The following is a 19,663-nucleotide window of genomic DNA, read 5'->3' on the forward strand; positions in this document are numbered from 1 at the left end:
TTTGTAAACTGTTGTTTGTTTCTTAGTCGCATATTTTGTTTGCCATAGTTGTCAGCTTATGAGTTTGAATATGCCTTTGGTATCTTTCACCTCGGTTCTGATTTTGCTCTTTAACTTTGTATTTATTTGGCTTTTTAACTATTTTGATCTGAGCGTCACTGATGAGTCTTATGTAGATGAAACGCGCGTCTGGCGTATAAAATTATAATCCTGGAACTTTTGATAACTATTTGTGAATGACTGGACTGTCAAACTCACCGTGTTGATGCTGCTTTAATTTTATTGCACAAAGAATAAGAACAAGAACATGTTAAGGGTATAAGTAGTAGATCTGTTTTATAAACATATATACAAGTAGAAGATACAACTAAAACACAAATAGCGCTTCAGTAATCACATCAACAACAACAAACACAATGGTATCATAACAAATTTAATTTGTAAATTACAAAGTCACTAGGTATTTACAATAAAGCAGTTGTGCTAATACAAACAGTTTGAAGGCAAAATGTATAAACATTGAAAAAAGTTGACAAATTTATGACAAATCTGGCTTAGGATTTTGTATACACGTTTGGAGTGATTGTTTACAAGGAGAAAATTATCAAGCATGAAATCAGACTATGATTGTTGCAAAATAATTTCTGACAAAATCTAATCAATATTAAATATTATAGAATATATAAACATGTTCACATTAAATCAAAAGAAATATCTAATAATGGAATAAAGGAATAAGTTGAAGACAATAAAATAACTATGAAACACTGTTCCAGGTTAGGGGAGGGTTGAGGGCTAATAAATATGTTTAACCCCGCCACATTCTGTATGTGCCTGTCCCAAGTCAGGAGCCTGTAGTTCAGTGGTTGTCGTTGGTTTAAATCTGTCAAATATGTTTTTCATAAATTGTTTTGTCATAACTTAGGTCGTACGTTTTCTCAATTAAGTTGTTTTATATTTGTCATGTTGGAGCCTTTTATAGCCGACTTTACGGTATGGGTTTTTCTCACTGTTGAAGCCCGTACATTTGCCTATAATTGCTTACCTCCAATTTATTTGAACTTTGGTAGATAGTTGTTTAATTGGCAATCATATCAAATCTCCTTATTTTTATATACAAATTTTGATATTGGCGATGAAAGGAAAAGGGGGTTAAATTTTGTAAAACTGACAATGAATATTGAAATTCAAATATTACACACTCAACTCCTTCAAATTTAACAGACGTACAAGATAAAAAAAAACTCATAAAATATTCCAGGCTTATCATTGTGAACGTCATTGTATTCTTCGTTTATAAAAAAAGTAAAATATCAGAAATACAAGGACAATTCAAAACGAAAAATTCCCTTATCAAACGGCAAAATCAAAAGGTCAAACACATCAAACGAATGGGAAGTCATATTCCTGACAACAATGTGTGAACAAAACAAACAGACATGATAGATAAAATATTTAAATGTAAAAAATAGGGGTACGGCAGTCAACATTGTGTTATAATCTTAATCACTATAAAAAAGACAAATATGTCAACAAAGAAAATAAAATGGCATATAGACCAAAGCGCGTAGGTAAAAATATACAAGAATACAAAAATGACCATAGCAAAATAACACAATGGCGGGATGTTTAAATACTGAGCCACACCAAAAGATCCCAAAAGGGTATTACAAAAAGGGCTAAACAGTAAAAGTAATTTACGAAGACAAAAAAGGAACACCTCAACACATAATTAGGATGATAAACAACGTCAGTGACTAAAATTTATACTTCAAGACCATCATGTATTATTTGTGCAGTCGAATATGTATCAACAATGTCTTGGTATCTTCTGAAGAACTTAAGCAAAAGACTCATCAGTGACGATCGAAAAACAAAATGTTATAAAGGCAAGCAGAAAGTTGTAAAGCATTGCGCTAAAACACCACCAAACAACATATGGTGCAGATAGCTTGACTTGAAAGAGGCCAAACAATTGCTTAGTAGTAGGTTTTCAAATGTTTTTTGACATTTGATATGTTCTCAACTATTTGAAAATTTAATCATGTTAATATAACCAAACAATTATCACTGATATGTTTGGATTTAAAATCCTTTTTTCTAATGGATAAAAGATAAGTTCATTTGACAGAAAAGATGCGTTATGTCAAAAACATTCGTTGTGAAATACCATGTTATGTTAGCAACAACTACATTTACATAATAACAGCATATTGTTGCATTTTTGTTCAAAACTATATTTATGAAGAGGCATTTTTATTTACAAATGTACAAATAAAAGTAGCTGTTTGATAAACACAATATACAACAAGTTAATGTCAAAAATACAAAAACATCCTTAGGACAAGATTCGGTCACTGAATTAGTTATTTCATATGTACATACTTTATTATTCATTAGACTTACAATTTAGACCTAAATTGACTATTAAGGTAACATTTAACAGCTTTAAGAGATTAACATACAAAATTATGACTGAAATGAAATTGATAATAAGCTAATTACAGCTATGTAGGTTCTTTAAAATTTATCAAAATAGTACATATAGAATATTGTATCAAGTTATGACATTTCCTTTAGGTTGCACTTTGTAAATACAGCTGTTTCACAAACCACGCCTCTTTGGTTCCCAGATATGATATCTATGTTTCATCTCGAAGAGACTCATTTTGGGAACTTTACCAGTATAAATCCACATGGATAGCGGCTAAACTAAATTCTAAGAAGGACCAAATGTTAAGTGAGAGGAAGAACATAATTTTAGTATAGGTTTACATTTTTTGAAGTTTGAGGAATATAAATGTTGAAAATATGCCTCACAGCCAGATGTTTTTACCTTTGAAAAAACAGTAGTGCAAATGAACTTTCCAAATCCTGGTTCACAATAATTATACTAAGATACATTAAAATTATTTTATAGCAATATAGAATATGTCATGACTGCTTCATAATTATCGTATCTGTTATGGAACGAACACTCATAGGGGGGTATGTATTTAGGAATGAATACTCGGAAAAGGGGTACATATTTTAGCCTTTTTCCTTGCCCAGCATGACACTCACACATGACATATGTTTAATATAAAATATTGTTATCAATAATATATTGTTATTCATTCACTTTGATGGTTTAAGTGACCAAATCATTGATCATAGGATTGACAATACCTCCTTCTATTCATTTTTTACATGTGTTTGTCTTAGCGGTTTAAGAGACCAAATCATTGAACATTGGATTGACAATACCTCCTTCTATTCATTGTTTACATGTGTGTGTCTTAGCTGTCTTTAACTTGTTGTATAAAGTTTTTCTTTTATTTTGAGCATTTATGAAGGGTTGCCATATCTGTGCTAGTAACTTCTGTCTTCTCTATTTGATCTGCTAGATCTGCATAAATTGAGTCTTTTCGTAGGGCTTTGAGAAATTCATTAAATCCCTGTTCATTTTTACGCAACAGCATGTCCATTAAATTCCTGTTCTTTTCCTGTGGGGTTTTACCAGATTCTATCTTCTTCCCATCATCAACTAACAATACCTCTTTTGATATTAGATGATCTACTATATTCTCGTGTTGTATATCAGTGATGACCTTGAGGTAGTTCTTTTGTAGACGAACTTTATATAATGGAAAATTCCAAACTGATAACCCTACAAAATACAAAAAAAAAAATTCTTAAGATAGTGCTATTGACCTTTTATGACTATGAAATTTATAACGTGTTTTCATTTTTTTTACATCACTTGGTCGATACCTCTGCTGGTGGATTATATGTCCCCTAGAGTATCATTAGCTTAGTATTCAGTACTTTGCTACTCACATGATTTAAAACAAACCCTTCTTAAATTTACCGTTTATAAATTTTAAAATTATGCAGAAACTAAGGTTTCAACTCATTCGAGCAAAGTTGGCATTGGATGGATTTGGCCATTTTTAGTACTTTTCAGGTGCGTAGCCCTTCTACTGTTTTGGTTTTATTCACCCTTTTCTTAAATATAATGTATCATGAATAAGATGAATGCCCACATAGAATGTAGTATCTATAGATCTTACATTTCTTCAAACAAATTGAGATGTATGCTCTGAATTTATCAAACACATATGATAAGTGTTTGACATTTTAAAGAGAGCTGGTAAACATACATATTCACAATTTTTAGTTAATTACCAATTTGTTTGTTATTCTATTTTCTCTCACTTTGATTTTTTTTATAGTTGACCAAAACTAATGCCTTTGCATTATATATGTTCACTATTCTTTTCTACAGTTGGATCTAAGAAGTGAAATTCATCTGAGGTCATATTTGCCTGATTCGTAACAGGTACTTAATGAATTGTGACTTCATTATAACTGTAGAAAAGAATCTTGATTTCAATGTCTGAAATCATAATTACTCAATGTCACAATGTCTAAGATCATACTTACTACACACAAACTAAAATTCGCCCTGAAAGACTCATCATATTTACCAGTGTCCTACTTTGGTATGCAAGAAAAGTATTATACTTATGATAAATTAAATACGACGCAGTTGATCTGGTAGATAGTCTTTATAATCAAATAAATTATACCTATTTTGAATAAATATATAACAAGATTTTAAAATGATTTCAGTAAAAATCCTTCTTTGTTTTTGTTTATAATTAACCCTTCAGACATACCTTTAGTTTCAGCAGATACTGGACTTGGACTGAAATCACATTTCAAATCATTAGCGATATCTTCATATCCATAAATACGTAATCCATCAACAAACACACTGTAAACAGGTTCCCTCCTTTTGATCACAATATCCAGCAATGCTTTGTTTTGATCATCCTGTCGAGGATAATGTTCAATATAACGTCTGTCGTCTGCTGATATCACCAGATGTGTCATCATATGGTCTAAAATCTGACTGATTTGTATATCTTGTATGATGCTGTTTTCGTTTTCCCTGATTTTATCTGTAAATGAACAGATCTGTTTATTAACAAAGAAGAAGCTTAGTGGATTGTCAAGTAAAAGAATGCTTACAATTTTTTTTTACATTGTTTTTGTGCATCAACAAGGGACAAAAGATACCAAAAGGACAGTCAATCTCATAAATCTAAAACAAACTGACAACGCCATGGCTTAAAATGAAAAAAAAAACCAGAAAAACAATAGTACACATGACACAACATATAAAACTAAAGAATAAACAACACAAACCCCACCAAAAACTAGGGCTGATCTCAGGTGCTCCGGAAGGGTAAGCAGATCCTGCGCCACATATGGCACCCGTCATGTTGCTTATGTGATTTCAAATCCGGTAAATAGTCTAATTTGGTAGGTCACATGCATGAAAGGTAAGGGGATTGTAGTTACGACGTAAGGAACATATTCGATATCATTTGTGATACGGTTATTCCCTAACTGTCAACCAACTCGTGATGGCGTCCGTAAAATTTACGAAGGGATGATTTCAACTTCACCATTTGGAACTCTTGGTTTAATAGATTCATTGTACGCAGCAACCCTCTATCAAGAACATCAAGATAGAAAATGCAAGCACGGGAATATCGTATCAATTGGGAGATATGTACCCCGTATGCAGGTGCTGCTGGAATGTTGCTACTTAGAAATGGAAAGTTCATAATTGAAGCTGAAATCATCTCTTTTGTCGTATAGTTTTGTTTTCAACCGACCCTCATTATCAATTTCTAGATGTAAGTCAAGATATGAAGCCGACTTAACTGTATATGTAGTATCCTTTATCTCCAATTCGATGGAATAGATGCGTTCCACATAGTCACCAAATTTTGAATTGTTTAGTGAAAGAACGTCATCTATATAGCGGAAAGTTGAGTTAAATAATATTGCTAACTTCTTATCTTTCTTCCTAAATGTTGTTTCTCGAACAACATATCATTAGTTTTAAGAAAACCGCCATGAAGTGTCATAATACACAGATTAAATCAAGGTGAGTGTAATTGTAATTTAAAGTAAAGTGTGGCTCTATGGTCAGGTTGTTGTCTCTTTGACACATTTCCGATTTTCATTCTCAATTTTATTGCAAAAGAGGAAATACAAAACATGTCAGTATATTACAATGTACATTGATTTCAATAAGTTCAGAAAGAATCATCATGTAAAATTATCAGTATGGATTAGACTGTTGACAAAACACACCCCTTCCAGTTTGTGTATCTTTCTGTTTTGGATTTTTCCCCCTTCTTTTTCCTGCAGCAAATGTTTTCGGAGCTGTCATCACTCATCACTTGGCGTTACTTAGCAATTATTAGGAAAATAGTGACCAAGGTCTGGTTAATCATTAAATTAATAGGTCAGACAAAGGTGGTAGAAAGATATTTGTGCTTAACCATATGATGAAGTACAATAGAAAAACTTTGTTTTAAATATTTCCATGATTGCACGTAATTTCATTCAACAAACAAAACAGTGGCATTGGTATTAAAACTATTTTAGCACTGATTCTATGTATTTCTGTTACGAATCTATGATATACATATTCCCTGTACTGAATAACTTATTTACATAATACCTTATATAGTGTCTTTTTTTTTATTTACTTAGATCGTTCATGTAGCATTACCTGTTACAATTTCTACTGCTTTAAGTGTATTTGGATCAACATCCTTTACAACCTCCTTTAAACACCTTGCTCCTTTACCAATATTTACAAAAGCTTGCTCAAGAACCCGTATTGTAGGTTTCACTGTTCTGTCTTTCCTCCATGTAAACAAGACTTCCTTATTCTGTGCTGTCAAATCACGATCACATTTCTCTTTGATACTCTCTATTTCTTCTACAGACAGTCCAAGTTCTATTCCTAGTTGAAAAACTATCTTGCCAATCAGCGGTGCTAATCTGTCTACAATTTCATCTGATGGAATACAGTCTAGAATATCATCAGAAATACCTGAAATAAAAAAAACAAATATATCTACAGAGAATTATTCAAAACTAACAGTGTTACCTTGAATGCTTTTTTAAACAATGGAATATTGTTTATCCTGGACAGTCAAATTGCGTGTTATGCTTGTGAGACACAAGGGTAAACAATTGCATTTATTTTCCAGCTGGCACTACAAATCAAATATGGTAATATATACAGTTTCAAGATTCAATTCATGCTCTCTGGAAATGAGACAATAGCTGAAGCTGAAAATCGAACCTAAATATTTCCCCCATTACTTCATTGTAATTTTATAATTATTCAAGGCATATTTTTCCCCATATTGGACTACCAACTTTTAATTATTGTCTCATCCAAATTATTTTAATTCTGAAAGGGTCATGACCGGCATTTCAGAGAGCATTACAGATCGATTATTATTAGCGTCATTTCATTCACTGGCTGGTTAAAGTCGAAAATTAAATTTAGACATACAATGTATACATTTCAGAGTACTAGTATTACGGAAACAAAGCAAACCAATCAAACTGAACATTGAACAATAAATCCTAAAAATGGGATTAGGGTCAGTGGAATCCTACCAGTCGGACAACCTCACCTTACATTCATGCTATAAACCAAATACAACTGCCCCATTATTTCCCGGCAATCTACCAAACAACACATTGACCAATGGACTATTAAATAAAATGTATACCTTACCGTATTTCTTGGTTTGTTAGCCGGGTCATCGAACACATTTTTTTAAATTAGATACCCCAATAATGATTGTGATCAAGTTTGGTTAAATTTGGCACAGTAGTTTCAGAGGAGAAGATTTTTTTAAAAGTTAACGACAGACGACAGACGACGGACGACGACGGACGCCAAGTGACGAGAAAAGCTAACTTGGCCCTTTGGGCCAGGTGAGCCAAAAAGTTGCACAGTTAGATGAAAAGGAATCAAGATGACCTTTTGTTTACCTTAACTACCCTTAATTAGATATTGTACCAAGGTAAGCATTACATTTATGATTTTTTTTTCGAATCAGAACAGTATGAAAAACATAACACTTTTGAATATACCATGTAAAAAACTTTAGATATCCAAGTACTTACTAGATTTCACTTGTTTTCTCTGAAGTACCTGCAAATATGATAATATTAAACATTAATTTATTTCAGGGTGATAAGTTACATCTACCATTGATCCATGTTATGTGGAAACAAGTTCGTACAGAAGTAAAGGGTCCAGACAAAATCATAAAGACATGTTCAAATTACTCATTGCTTATGACGGTTTTGGTCAAAGATTAATATCATATAAACTTAACCTTAGCAAAAAATAATGTAAAAAGTTTAGCAAAAGTACCAAACTCAAAGAAAAATTCAAAAACAGGACGCTTATCAAAAGTTGACCAATTTATATGAAATCAATCAACTGAAAAGGTGAAAAACAGGATGCTTATCAAAACTTGACCAATTTATACAATATGAATCAACTGAAAAGGTGAAAAACAGGACACTTATCAAAAGTTGACCAATTTATATGAAATCAATCAACTGAAAAGGTGAAAAACAGGATGCTTATCAAAACTTGACCAATTTATACAATATGAATCAACTGAAAAGGTGAAAAACAGGACACTTATCAAAAGTTGACCAATTTATACGATATCAATCAACTGAAAAGGTGAAAAACAGGACGCTTATCAAAACTTGACCAATTTATACAATATCAATCAACTGAAAAGGTGAAAAACAGGACGCTTATCAAAACTTGACCAATTTATACAATATCAATCAACTGAAAAGGTGAAAAACAGGACGCTTATCAAAACTTGACCAATTTATACGAAATCAATCAACTGAAAAGGTGAACAACAGCGGCCATATTCATTAGTTGGTACAGTCATTTTCAGAAAAGAAAGCGTGTTCAATCTGGTTTAAAGCCAGTTAAACCTCACACTTGTATGACAGTTGTTTGTTTAAAGGGACACCATAGGGTGAGTAACCCAGACAGATTTAACAGGTCAAATTACTAAACAATTCCTACAAAAAAACCAACTTATGTAGCAAAGCGACAAAACAAAAAAAATAGTCGATACTGAATTTTGAGTTTCACTATAACATCAACAAAAAAGTGTTAAGTTACATATATGTCACATACCGTATATAGTAAACAATATCAACAATTTCTCGTAAGTGAAAACAAAGGAAATATAATTACAAACCATTCCAAATTGATTCCAAATCAAACCCCACGGTCCTCCTGGACCAGAAATGCCTAACGTAAAAATTATTTCAAATATTCTTAAGGGATTACACGGAACCCTTTGTCTCGGTTCCGATTGCTGCTGCGTGTCAAAGTGTAATGTTGACTTAATAAAAACTCAGTCCATTTATCAGTAAAATACAGAATTTTTCTATTGTCTCTCTTTAAATGCTACTTCTCGGTCAAGAAGATAAACTTCGGTCCAAGTTATATGAAGGCTTACAAACTAAGCATGTAAAAAAAATAGTCCCAAAATGTCGGTAAATGTTAACTAAAAAGTAAGTCCATCTTTTAAAAGGATACTGAAAATGAAAATATATTTTCAAAACGTTGCATCAGACATTATCTTTTACCCGTAATCATTAAAAAGCTTCTGCCAATGTTTCATAAAATACTAAGAAGGTTTGACAGGGTATTTGATGTGAAACAAACTTTAACCTTAGACTCTATCTACATGATCTACTTGTTAACTGTTAAAAGTCTATGTATCATTAAAGGGACATTAGCTGTCAAATGCATGCTTATCGATTTGACTCAAATTATAACATATAATTTAGAACTATTAACATGTATATTTAAATTATAAAAAAAGTCCTAAATAAACAATTCACGATGCATGTGGTCGATAATATTTATCACTACTTTGTGTGTATTCTAGTCTAGATGCCATTTAATTAACCATCGAGGTGACCTCCTAAAACTGCCTACGGTCATATAACCCGATATTAACAAGAACTGGATACTGTGTTTTAGTCATTAACAAGGATCTATCCACATTTCATAATAATTCCAGAAAGGATTGAAAAAGTTAATTTAGTAAAACTCTAACCTCAGACTGGACCTAAATGTTGATGTTGCAGCCGATGCCTAAACCAGAATAAAGGATTGCTATGTTTCACTTTCACAAAATTAATTTTGAAGGCTCAATGACAACCTGATGGTAGTTTGTTCAGATAGAGAGTCATTCAAAGTTAATCAAATCAAAAGAAACATGATATCTTGAAGACAAATAAAGGGAAACTGAAGAAAATTGAAATAAATAAACACAACATAAAAACTAGAATCTATTATTTAATATGACATTGCATATGTCTCTATTAGGTCTTGGTACTTTCAAATGCAATTTTTTGTCAATTGCAGATGAACATTACAAGACAGACATGCACACCTTAAAACCATACCATATACCAAATATATAAAAAAAAAAAATAAAAAAAATAGTACAAGTCCATTGCAGTAATAACTTACCACACATAATGTATGTGCTGTTATTTCCATTTCTCTCAATCCATTGTCCAATTCTGTGAATGTTATTTCATTCTCTTTCAAATGCATCAGTGTCAAAAATTTAACCATCTGTGTATTTGTTGGGTAATTTTCTACCATATCACTCCATACTATTTCTTCCATTCCAAGATGGAGAGCCAAATCGTGTAGCATGCGTGTCTCACAATTAACAGACAGACGAAGCAACTCTGTGTTACTTGGGATCTGAGATAACGCATCTTCACTCAAACCTAAAATGAAAATAAAAACACATGTATATATGTATATATATACAATTCATCTTAACATTAACCCAACAATGTTAGATCTGTAAATTTGCCTTCGCAAATTTTATATATATATATATATATATAAGGATATGTAGTATATAATTAAAGGCAACAATAGCATATTGTAATTCATAAAATTCATAAATCGATTGAGAGAAAAAACAAATCCGGGTTACAAACCAACACTAAGGAAAACACTTCAAAATAAGAGCGAACTATGACACAAGAGAAACACAAAACTGGTACAATGTAAGATTGCTAATGAGACAACTCTCCACAAAAGACCAAATGACACAAAAATTAACAACTGCTGGTCACTGTACGGCGTTCAACAATGAGCAAAGCCCATACCGCATAGTCAGCTATAAAATGACAATGTCAAACAATCCAAAAAAGAAAACTATCGGCATAATTTATTTACCCAACATGAACGATAAAAAAATTTGTAACGCATAAACAAACGATAACCACGGAATTACAGTTCAACATAAGAACGAACTAAAAAAATCAGTTGAAAAAGGCTTCACTCATCAGATGGATAAAAATACAAATACTATAAATACAAGTGGACGTGGCCGGGAACTAGTACATCCCAACAACCAAACGACACTTAATACATATCTGAGAGTACTCGCAGTTAACTGACAGCTAATACAAAGCAACTAACAACTAATAAAAAATCATGCTTCTAAGACTATATTATCAATCCGTACACATCCAACATCCAATGGATTTAATATAAAGACGTCCTAAACAGTCAGGGAAAAACAAAACCTTGTGCAATGACAAGTACATGTATCGACATATCGTAGATCCATGAATGTGTTTATGTATGTAGCATACCAGTAATATTTAGTTTGCTTCTAATTTACTGATAACAAAATCAATATTAATACCAATACAAACAATATTCAATTATCTTATTACAGTGTTGAATTGTTAACCTTTTAGAATAAGTTTATTTGAAGGATCGATAAGTTTACTAGGATCGTTTCTAAATTTCCGGTTGACAAAATTTCCGTAAAAAGAAGGATGTGCTTAATCCCGTTTCAAATAAGTTTTCTACAGGTACTACCAAACTTCAAAACCAAGTCTTTATATTTATGGACAAATGTAGTAAAGGTTTTAAGTAATTTATGGTAACGAAATCCCTGGCTTAATAATTTACCAGTAATACATAGATTATGTTCGTTAAAATCAAATACGTAACAAAAGATACGGGCATAGCGAACGAGCTGTTAAATATAAACACTGAAGATAGTGCCAAAGGAAAATCACCATCTATAAATGGAAAATTGACAATTTTAGTGTGGAGTTTCCCGTTTAAAACCGAAATATCTAAATATAGGAAAGGACAGTTATTACCATTTAAATTTGATTTATTCAAAGTATGTTTCTGTGGGTAAATTTAAGCAGTGTATTGATAAAATACTTGATTATTTAATGACAAAATATCATTAAGATAACGGTAGGTGTTGAATTTATCAATTTTTGCCAGTCTTTGTTAGAATCAGGCAATTTAGGTAAAAATCAAAACATGGTCAGAAAAAACCCACTGAGCTAATCATGCTATTTAATACTAACCATCATCCTGAGTTAAAAATAATTGGTCTTTCATTTGTGTCTGTCTGGTAATATCAAATAACTCGGTTAGAAAATTGGTTAGAATGGTAGCAAATTACAGAGTTCTCTCCCCTTATTTGTAAATTTCTTGTGCATTTCAACCAAATTGTATCTTCTATTACCAGAACAGTAAACGGAAATGAGTGTTATTTTTGTGCATAACTACATTTTATGAACTGAAATCAAAGTCAAATTGGGTGGGTTTATTTGGTCATGTTTTCACCACTGCCTGATTCTTAGGCAGACTGGCACTTAAATGCAATTTAGACGGGTCTTTACTGAGATTGGTCATAAACTGTGATTCATTACGGTACAAACACAATACAACTATTAAAGGGACACAATTAATGTCCATAGGGATACCTACAACCTGTTGACAAACTTTGTCCGAAACGTACATAACTGTTATCAAGGGGAAAATAACAGCTTTAATCATCTCATCACACCCTCATCAAGTATACCTAGCATATATAATGTACCTTTCTCTTTTGAGAAGAAGGCTCTAAATGAGTTGCAGCACATATATTTGCATTCCTATTTACCAAAATACTATTTAATTAAATAGGAACACTTTTGTTTGATAAGATAGTGTAGAAGTGTAGTGTAAAGAGTAGAAAAAAAAACAGAATCAAAGCCTTTAAGGGACCATCAAAAACACGTAATTTATTTAAAACATCCAAAGAACTTTTTACACTCCAAAAATAGTTAATTTAACTATGTTCATATATTGTATTATAAAAGTTTATAATAAGCTATTTGATAGCAGTGTAGGAACTTGTTAAAAGCACTGAAAGATAAGTTGTAGCATTTGTAAAGAGAGTGCGTTATATACCGAGTTAAGATGATATAATTATTCAACATTGAAAGTTCGCAATTTGAGCAACATATGCAGTAATCTAATTCTAAATTCTTCGAAGCTATCTCCACAAAATACACCTACATGTATTATCTTATGTACAGCACATAGTTGTATTTGTTGACAGCAATCATAGACAATTTACTCATAAGACATATAGGATATATTTTAGTAATTTACAGCAATTAATCTTAACTTAACATGCAAATCATATATTCTAAATTGAAAGTTTCTAATACATATATCTTTTGTAATTGTATAAACACAGATGGTTAAAATCCATTACTTTTCTAAAGAAGATTCAATCTGAATTATGTGAAATATCATTGTATTGTTTGAATGTCATCGGCACAAAATAAAAGCACATCAGTAGCATGGTTTATGTCATGAGATTGGAATTAAATTGGATATTTTAATAAGTTAAATGTTAACTCGAGTCAATAACATGGAAGTGCAGAGAGATTAATGATACATTTACCTTGACAATTAGCATCACACTGCTTTTGTTCCTGTAAAATAGAAAATAATAATTCCAGTATCTGTATAATTTCATGTAAGCAACCTACTTGCTCATCGGTCCACAAAAGAACATTTCACTTTGTAAAATGTGTGAAACTAATGACAAAAGCACATATAATAAAACAAATACAATATTGACAAATGCTGACAGTTACTTCAAGCTAAGTCAGGTAAATATTATAAATGTTAATCCGATTTTCTACCTTCTAAAAAAAGGTTTTAACATAGAGTTGTCATAGAAAAATTATCATCCTTTGTCCCTCTGTCTGATACATTCGTCTATTGCTGTTTAGTTACTATCATACCAGCATCAACAAGTTTGTACAGATATAAATTTGTCTCTGAATGTATAAACTTTTTTACGTAACGACTTTAAGAGCTTGATATGTAACATATATTTTACTCATTGTTGAAGATCTTACGGCAACCTAAAGGTGCTGAATTTTACGTCATTTGGTTTATGGTAGGGAGTTGTCGCGTTGACAATCATATACCATATCATATTTTTTACATATTGTTGAAAGATTGAATGTCTAACATATAATGCAAATAAAGTAACTATCTTATCCAATAAGGGAACTTGGCCACATTTGCGCAAAAAATTTCTGAATTTCTCGCAGTGTTGTTCCCTTAAAAGTATTTACATACCTTTTTCTTGTTCCAAATACGCCAGTTATTTTTAATGTTTTCTCCGTGTTTACAAAGACATTCCTCAGTTTCTGAGACCAACTTGTTTTCTGAAGTGAAACAGTTTAATGTCGAGCAGGAGTACTCGGTGAGGAAGGGTAACTTGCTGCTGGCTTTACAATCAATGGAGGACTGATAAAATTCGGAGATTCTTTCTAAAGTAACAAACAAACAATCCCGGACACTGGTGGCTATATCAGGTATTATCAGGCCCTTGGAGCGCTTGTGGACGAGGAACAGTAAGATCTTATGTCCTTCTACACAGACAACAATATCATGCTCTTTATCAAATGATAACCCAACAAACCCAGAAAACATAAGTTTCCTTCCTTGGTATTCTTTTAATGTCCACATACTCAGACATGCACATATTAGACGGTTTGGTAAGGCTGGAGGTATGATGGTTCCTTTGAAAACAAAGGCCAAATTTACAGTCCTCTCTGGTGTACATTCTTGTGTCAGGTAATCTGTATTATTTCTTTGTGTAAGCATACAGGGTACAAAGAAGTTTTCTATTGGTAGACGGCTTCCTGTTTTTGTATCATATCTCCGTTGTTCGGATACAATATCTAGATGTATCAGCATATCAAATATGTACTCTTTAAATGGTAAAATCTGACGGAATTCTTCTTGTTCCCAAATCTGGTAGAGGTCTACTTTTTGTATCATTCCATTTTCAGACATTTTTTTGAAGGTTTTCCTTGTTTTATTTTCTTTGGGCCAAAATGCAACATCTATAAATATGAAATAAAGAAGATGTTATCAGACTTCATATATAGTTTATATTATGAGGTAATACCGGTCTATAAAGCTAAATGATCAAACAATTGGTATCGCTCACTTAGATCAGGATTTGATGATCAAAGTTGAATTATTTCCCATTTGGAAGAAAATAATCTGAAACAAGGCTTGCATGTGCTGCTGTGGGAAAATTGCAAGTTTTCAAATGTTTGCATGGTTTCTACATGTTTTATTAGTTTTGAGTTAAGTTCCCAAGCTGTGATCCTTTTCGGTGGGTAATTTATTAATTTTGAGGTAAGTTCCCAAGCTGTGATCGTATATAGAAAGAAGACATTTATGTTAAACACACTGAATGTGATTATTTTTCCTTGACAAATACATGAAATATGATAGTATAAAATAGGGGCGAGATATACCAGAGGGACATTGAAACTCATAAACTGACATAGCCATGGCTAAAAAGAAAAAGACAAACAGACAAATATGATATTATAAAATAGGAGCAAAATATAACAGAGGGACATTCATACTCATAAACTGACATCGCCATGGCTAAAAAGAAAAAAGACAAACAGGCAAATATGATATTATAAAATAGGACAAAATATACCAGAGGGACATTTAAACTCATAAGTTGAAAATGCCATGGCTAAAAAAGAAAAAGACAAACAGAAAAATATGATATTATACATATTATAAAATAGGGGTGAAATATACCAGAGGCACATTCAAATTCATAAACTGACATCGCCATGGCTAAAAAAGAAAGACATACAGACAAATATGATATTATAAAATAGGGGTGAAATATACCAGAGGCACAATTCAAATTCATAAACTGACATCGTCAAGGCTAAAAAAGAAAAAGACAAACAGACAAATATGATAGTATAAAATAGGGGCGAGATATACCAGAGGCACATTCAAATTCATAAACTGACATCGCCATGGCTAAAAAAGAAAGACATACAGACAAATATGATATTATAAAATAGGGGTGAAATATAACAGAGGCACAATTCAAATTCATAAACTGACATCGCCATGGCTAAAAAAGAAAAAGACAAACAGACAAATATGATATCATAAAATAGGACAAAATATACCAGAGGGACATTTAAACTCATAAACTGACGTTGCCATAGATACGACATAATCCGTTATCATCTGTGAAACTAATATTTCATAACAGTCAACCAACTCGTGATGGTGTCCGTAAAAATTACTTTCAACTTCACCGTTTGGGTTAATTTAGCAGGAATTTCTGCTCTATCGGTGAGTTTCAGATTTCTGGATGAAATTTGTTCCCTAATATAAATAGAAAGTGACGCAGTTACAACATGATGGGAGAACTAAGTATTAATAGTTGATATTTCATGATTATGAAGAATAAACGTCTGCAGACTTTCAGACAATTGATTAATCCAGGATATCTTCCATCAAAATACAAGTTTCATTTAAATCTGTGTATAAAACTTGTATCTTTTGACAAATATTTCAAAAATGGGAACCAATGAATAATTTGTAACACTAGGCATCATTATGGACACTTATACCATTTTGCAATTGTGTTTCACACTGAAATGTCTCGCCTTTTTTACTAATCATTGATATTATGTTGAAAGTCCTAAGTATAAAGCTTTATTACAACTGTCACTGAACTTAACATTAACCAAGATAGCTAAACAAAGACCAATGAACCATGAAAATGAGGTCAAGGTCAGAAGAACCATGCCAGGCAGACATGTGCAGCTAACAATGCTTCCATACAAAAAATATAGTTGACCTGTTACTTATAGTTCAAGAAAAATAGACCAAAACACAAAAAACAGTCAAAGGACACCAACACATCGAAAAAATCTCGCAACCCTAGGGGTGCATCAGCTGGTCCCTAAACAATAATGTATGTTAGTTTAGTGAAACTGAATGTCACACTAACCACGTCAACATTCACCTTCTATAAAAAGCCTAGTATAAGAGTTTCAGTTTAAATATATAAAAACTACACATTGTCTCAAAACATAATTGTGTTGGAAATCAACTCATAACGAGATAGAACTACTTGCATTCTCAAAGTTTTTTAGCATTGTTCATGTTGTTCAAATATATCTTATATTTTGAAACCATGTAGTTCTATCTATACCGATACCTTTATACTAAATAAATATCAGTTTCAGTTTAACTTGAAAAAAAATATATTATATTTAAGTTTCATAAAATTTTGATGAAGTAAACTTAAGAAAGAGAACAGAAACGAAAAATTCTGCATTGTTTCCATCTGTAAGAAGCATAACTCTAGAATGGTAAAAGGGAAGGCACCAAAATTCAAACTTGATTTTTGTTTAGTGGTAATAAGCATTTTGTATAGAATTCATAAAGTTTGGTTGAGGTTGCACTTTGTAAATACAGCTGTTTCTCTAAACACGCCTCTTTTGGGGAGTAATTGAATATTCATAGAAAATTGATTTTGTTTACATACTGGTTCCCAGTTATGCTCTCTGTGTTCCATATCGCAGAGACAGAACTTGGGAATGTTACCAGTAAATAAACACGTGCATATTGTTTACATTGAAATCTATGGTAACCTTTCATTCGAGGTAGGGGTAGTTAAGAAAATTAGTGTAAGTTTAAACTCTGAGAAGTTCAGGGCATATAAACGTTGAAAATATGCAGCACAGCCCTATATTTTGACCTTTGAAAAAAATTGTGGTGCATATGAACTTTCAATTCTAGGATAAGATTTTTTTCAAAACTTCATAGTAAAAGTGGTACAGTTTTAGCCGTAAAAGGAGTTCCTATGGGAAATTGCATTGTCAATATTTACAGAAATGCAACCTTGAGGCATGGACTTTCTATACTAACAGGACTAGTCACTTATAACAAAATCTATACACATTATCAGACTGATCTCGGCCGTAGCTGATGTCACGTGACTTTATAGCAAATCATTTCACATTTATGAAGTATTTAACATAACTACAAATAACTATATATTCAAGTTTAACAAACAATCGTTTTTATGAAATTTTTTGTCATTGCAAACTGCTTTTCATGTTTTTCAAAAGATTTCTCGTCTTTTAAATATTGATCTTTAAACTTTGAGGAATTTGTTCGTTGAATTTTCAGTGGCTGCCATCTTGTGTGATATGGTAACCATTTTACACAACTGGGGTGTTCTTAAAAACGATACGTCTCAGTTAAATAATTCATCATTCTTTCAAAATCTTATATTTTTTGTCATCTTAAATCGCTATTAATCAGATTTTATATATACAACTAATAATAATTATACAATTACAATGTACTGTGAAGTACGCAAATATATACTAGCATTGTATATCAGAACTAAGTTTATTGTTGGGTGGTAGCTTTAAACAGGAGGCTGAGTAATCAGTTAAAATCAATAAAGACGAGTCCCGTTAGTATAGAAAGTCCCTGGTTGAGGCAAACTTAAGTAAGAAAATGGAAACAAAAAATTCAGCAATTTTCCCATTTATAAATTAAAGGGACATAACTCTAGTATAAAAGTGACGCCACACAATTCAAATTTGATCTAAGTATCTAAGTAAACTCCTCGGTTGCCTGCTGCCGTACATCACCAATTAAAAAACAACATTTTCATTCAGAAATCTGTATAAAAATTGCATGCATTTCACAATTTTTAACACTGTGGATAAAAAAAAGATTAATCTTTTTACTAATCATATTACATAAAAGTTCTCACATACCAACATAGATATTAGTATAGGATATTATCAAACAGTCTGTCATGCTCTAATAAAAGGTAGGTAAACACTTTTTGGATATTGGAACATTTTTACCTGCAATATATATATTCACTACACAATGAAAATACATACACACCTGTGATAAAAGATCTCATAACTTCCACCATAAGAAGAGGGTTGATCATTACATTATCTCTCAGCTGGGGGGTATCGAAATAAACAATCTTCCCCAGGGAATGATGAAAATGTAGGAAATCAGTCAACTGCTCAGGGGACAGGACAGACACCTCGCTGATAGCATTTAATTCTTTGACTTCAGCCAATGACATTATTTGTTTTCCTTCTGCCACTAGTTCAGCGATCTCTAGCTCTAGTTGAACACAAGCATTGGGCATTCTTTCACCCCAGCATGGGTGGTCGAATGTAAGTTCTGTTATTGTTTTCTTCAGAACTTCTATTTCTGGGTCGGCTTGATCTTTGGCATTGACAAATATTAGAGGTCTAAGGACCAGATGATGTTTTCCCTCGTGGTCTTTAAACAACTCCTCAATTCCTCTGTAAAGCTCTTCACGTCTGGTCTCAATATTCTCCTGTTAAACATAAAGAGTTGACAGAATAATACACTGTAAAGATACTGTATCGCACACCTAGTGATTTAAATGCATCTTCAATGGTGGAATAACAACAACAACAACAACTTTATTTTAAGATAGTTCTTTGTCTAATACGTTCTCCTAGTTATTTTTATTGTAGTCCTGTAATATTATGTTGTCATTTCAATGTTATATTTAACATTGCC

At 32.0% G+C, this 19,663-nt stretch overlaps 1 protein-coding gene across 1 annotated transcript in view; it reads right to left on the reverse strand.

Annotated features, from left to right (window-relative positions):
- Positions 1–416: 416 nt before the first annotated feature.
- The window catches only part of LOC139493889 (uncharacterized), a 105,564-nt gene continuing 86,317 nt past the window's right edge, over positions 417–19,663 (reverse strand). Inside the window, exons 13-21 of the mRNA XM_071282054.1 lie at positions 19,001–19,454; positions 14,357–15,129; positions 13,668–13,698; positions 10,403–10,671; positions 7,999–8,026; positions 6,578–6,904; positions 4,662–4,946; positions 3,247–3,649; positions 417–3,168 (exon numbers count right to left, since the gene is read on the reverse strand). Of these exons, the coding sequence (XP_071138155.1) occupies positions 3,315–3,649; positions 4,662–4,946; positions 6,578–6,904; positions 7,999–8,026; positions 10,403–10,671; positions 13,668–13,698; positions 14,357–15,129; positions 19,001–19,454 (2,502 nt within the window). The 3' untranslated portion in view covers positions 417–3,168; positions 3,247–3,314. The remainder of the gene's footprint in view (positions 3,169–3,246; positions 3,650–4,661; positions 4,947–6,577; positions 6,905–7,998; positions 8,027–10,402; positions 10,672–13,667; positions 13,699–14,356; positions 15,130–19,000; positions 19,455–19,663) is intronic.

The sequence above is a fragment of the Mytilus edulis genome, chromosome 11 (assembly GCF_963676685.1).
Source record: "Mytilus edulis chromosome 11, xbMytEdul2.2, whole genome shotgun sequence".
NCBI classification, from domain to species: Eukaryota; Metazoa; Mollusca; class Bivalvia; order Mytilida; family Mytilidae; genus Mytilus; species Mytilus edulis.